The 3,691-nt window shown below is 48.1% G+C and overlaps 1 protein-coding gene across 1 annotated transcript; it reads left to right on the forward strand.

Annotated features, from left to right (window-relative positions):
* The first annotated feature begins 1,376 nt into the window (after nucleotides 1-1,376).
* On the forward strand, nucleotides 1,377-2,456 carry LOC309352010 (neo-calmodulin). Its single transcript, XM_081880266.1, has one exon. The coding sequence runs from the start codon at nucleotides 1,512-1,514 to the stop codon at nucleotides 1,959-1,961; it is 450 nt and encodes a 149-aa protein (XP_081736392.1). The 5' UTR covers nucleotides 1,377-1,511; the 3' UTR covers nucleotides 1,962-2,456.
* The last annotated feature ends 1,235 nt before the right edge of the window (nucleotides 2,457-3,691 follow it).

Below are 3,691 nucleotides of genomic sequence, written 5' to 3' on the forward strand. Positions count from 1 at the left end.
CAATAGGCCAGGAGTTCCAAAGCTAAATGATCTGTCCTGAATCTTCCAACATTCCGCGTCCTTGGATGCCTATAAATTCTAGACTTATGACAGGGGGAGAAATTCCTTTCTCCACCCATGCCATGCCGAATGTTATAAACTTTTATTATGTCATCTATTGGCGGGAAGGTGAATGGTGTTTCCATGCGCTCTGGCTTCCATCACAGTGTCCTGTTGTGGAAGAAGCAGTTTAGTCCTGCTGCCCACATAATAAATAATAATAATAATATTTTATTTATATCCCGCCCTCCCCAGCTGAAGCCGGGCTCAGAGTGGCTAACAACAGTAAAATAATAAAGGTAAAGGTAAAGGTAAAGGTAAAGGTAAAGGGACCCCTGACCATTAGGTCCAGTCGTGGCCGACTCTGGGGTTGTGGCGCTCATCTCGCTTTACTGGCTGAGGGAGCCGGCGTACAGCTTCCAGGTCATGTGGCCAGCATGACTAAACCGCTCACCTTCCCGCCAGAGTGGTACCTATTTATCTACTTGCACTTTTATGTGCTTTCGAACTGCTAGGTTGGCAGGAGCAGGGACCGAGCAACGGGAGCTCACCCCGTCGTGGGGATTCGAACCACCGACCTTCTGATCGGCAAGCCCTAGGCTCTGTGGTTTAATCCACAGCGCCACCCACGTCCCTATGAAAAATAATACAGCATTCTAAAATCAATTAATTATAAAATAAGTTCAAATCAAATTAATGGCAACCACTGGGCTGGAGTTCTATGAGGATTACCAAAGGAGGGGGTCAGGCTGTGCCTTGGCCAAAGGCCTGGTGGAACAGCTCTGTCTTGCAGACCCTGCGGAAAGATGTCAAGTCCCACAAGGCCCTAGTCTCTTGGGACAGAGCATTCCACCAGATCAGGGCCACGGCCGAAAAGGCCCTGGCTCTGGTTGAGGCCAGCCTAACCTCCCTGTGGCCTGGGACCTCCAAGATTCGTCTGTGGACAAATGCCGGCTCCCTCGGCCTGAAAACAAAGATGAGCGCCGCACCCCATAGTCAAATTCGACTGGACTTAACCATCCAGGGGGTCCTTTACAATTTAACCCTTTTACCTCTAGTATCCCAAGATTCTGCAAACTGCTTTTGCCCACAAATGAAGGCCTTCCTATAAAACCACACTTCTAATTTCATGATTCCCCTTCCTCCAATTACATGGAATCCAAAATAAAATAAAATAATGTACGCTACCTTCTGGCCTCTTCTACCCAAACGGGACAGGCAGGTTGTGTAACTTAAAAGGGTGTGGATCTCCTACTTCCCCGTGATTCACTTTGCTCCAGCAGAAGCTCCACCTGGGTGTTGCCTAACCTTTCCCCAAATTGTGGCTCATCCCTGGGCCGAGGGCCAGAGAAGACACCCGCGGTTCTTGGCAACTCCCAAAAAAGGGAAGAGAAGAACTTCTTCATTGCACCGGCGAACGCCAAGGCAGTCACAGGGCGACCGTGGAAGTTGTCAGAAGCAAGGAGGAAGCCATGGCTGAACATCTCTCAGAAGACCAAATCGCTGAGTTCAAGGAGGCCTTCCTGATCTTTGACAAAGATGGAGATGGTGCCATCACCACAAAGGAGCTGGGCACCGTCATGAGGTCTCTTGGGCAAAACCCAACAGAAGCCGAGCTCAAGGAAATGATCGATAAGCTGGATGCTGACGGGAACGGCACTGTGGACTTCCCAGAGTTCCTATCCTTGATGGCCAGGAAGATCCAGAACTCCGATGGGGAGGAAGAAATCCGGAACGCCTTTCGGGTCTTCGACAAGGACGGCAACGGCTACGTCAGCGCTGCGGAGCTGCGCCACATCATGACCAAGCTAGGTGAGAAGTTGACGGACGAAGAGGTGGAGGACATGATCAAGGAGGCTGACGTGGACGGAGATGGTCAGGTCAACTACGAGGAATTCCTGCGGATCATGTCCGGCAAGTGAAGACCGCTCCTGAGGGACTTGGGTCTGCGTACCCGAGGACAGTGGGACTTCCAGCTATTTCAGTAGACATGTCTTCTTCTCCTTTGCATAGTCTGGGTGAGGTGGTTTGGCTTAGTGGCTGATCAAATATGATTAAAACGGATAATGAGCGGTGGAGCGTTAATTTGATGGAAGAATCCGGAGTTCCAATGCACTTTTTCCTTTCGCTTTCTCTGTGGCTCAGAGGGATTTGTGGCGCGGCAAATGGGATCACGTTGCATTCTTGCTAGAAAATGAATTGAGAGGAGGTGGCTAACCACAGTCTAGAACGGAGCCAACAGATGGAAGGTAGATTATGATCTACTTGGTGGACTGTAGAAGATTGGTGAGGGGGCAACCCAGCCAGATGGGACGGGTACAAATAATATAATGAATATTTCTGACGCCTGATAGTGTAACATCAGCAAGTGAAAATAAATGTTGCCGTGGCTGGTCTTGTTTTAATTGTTTAACCTCGTCTGCAGAATGCAAATATTATTAATTGGTTGCTTTTGATCTGTTCTATCCCCCCCCCCCCGCGATTCCAACACTGCTAACCAATATTAAGAGTTTGGGGCCAGATTAACTGATGTGTCGTATGTCAAATACAGATTTGCACTTGTAGAATGCAGGTCATTCTGGTGTACGATTTGTGGGTGTGGCTCCACCCCCCGAACCACCATTTTGTGCCAGGCTCTGATAGGTGCGCCTTAGAGTTTTTGTTAAAAAAACCCCCGAAAGAATTCTGATGCCCTTGCTTCCTGTTTCTGTGAAATGGGCACAGCAATGACTTGGAAAGTTCCGTAGGAAAGTGTTCTTACAAATGGGGAGTACCAGTGTCAGGAGCTGAGGGTTTCGTAAAACTCTTTTATTCCCCCTCCCCAAGCAGAGTAATGTAATGAGTTAAATTTTAATTGCTTAAATGAATAAATAAATAAATTTCCCTGCGTGGGAAGGGATGGAAGGTTGGCAGTTGGCTTTTGAGTTCAGCTCCCAACTTTTCTGTCATGCTCTAAAGGGACCAAGAAACAGAGCTCAGAGTAAGTCTTTGTGAACAGATGGGATTCCTCAAGAAGAAAGAGAGGAGGTGTCTTTATGGCCGCTGTTCCTCTGACTTCTCTGGTCCGCAGGGTTTGAACAGCCAACGAAAACATCAGGTTCAGCGAGGCTATAAAAAGAGTGTTGTGACATGTATTCAGATGAAATACAATAGAAGGGCTGTGCTATTTATAGTGGCTTCCAAGCCTGTCGGCTTTTGTCCTTTGCGGTCTGCGCTGAACTCTGACGGCATCAGATATTAAACGCTCGTTTGCTTGCTCAAGGAAGAATAAAAGGGAAAGGAAAGAAGGACTGCGTCACACGGACATGTTTTCCAAGTATACATTGAAAACGCTGGTGATAAAGATCGCAAACTCTGGCTCCCAACCCACAAGTGAGGGGTGGGAAGTGAGTAAACCAGATTGGCTGAAATCTTGTTTCTGCTCTGACTGTGTTTCCAGGGCCCCCCCAAATTCCTTGGAAGCTTAGCAGGCAGAGAGTCATCATCACTCAGAAGATGTCCCTTGTGATACATCGTTGTAGGAGAATCACAGAATTGTAGTCCAAGCCTCTGCAGGAATACAGTGGTAGCTCGGGTTACAGACGCTTCAGGTTACAGACGCTTCAGGTTATAGACTCGGCTAACCCAGAAATAGTACCTCAGGTTAAGAACT

Source organism: Podarcis erhardii (genome assembly GCF_964252035.2).
Source record: "Podarcis erhardii genome assembly, chromosome: 10".
Lineage (NCBI taxonomy): Eukaryota > Metazoa > Chordata > Lepidosauria > Squamata > Lacertidae > Podarcis > Podarcis erhardii.

What these genes read in the sequence shown, in the direction of transcription:
- LOC309352010 (XM_081880266.1), top strand. Translation starts at nt 1,512, where the DNA reads ATGGCTGAACATCTCTCAGAAGACCAAATCGCTGAGTTCAAGGAGGCC.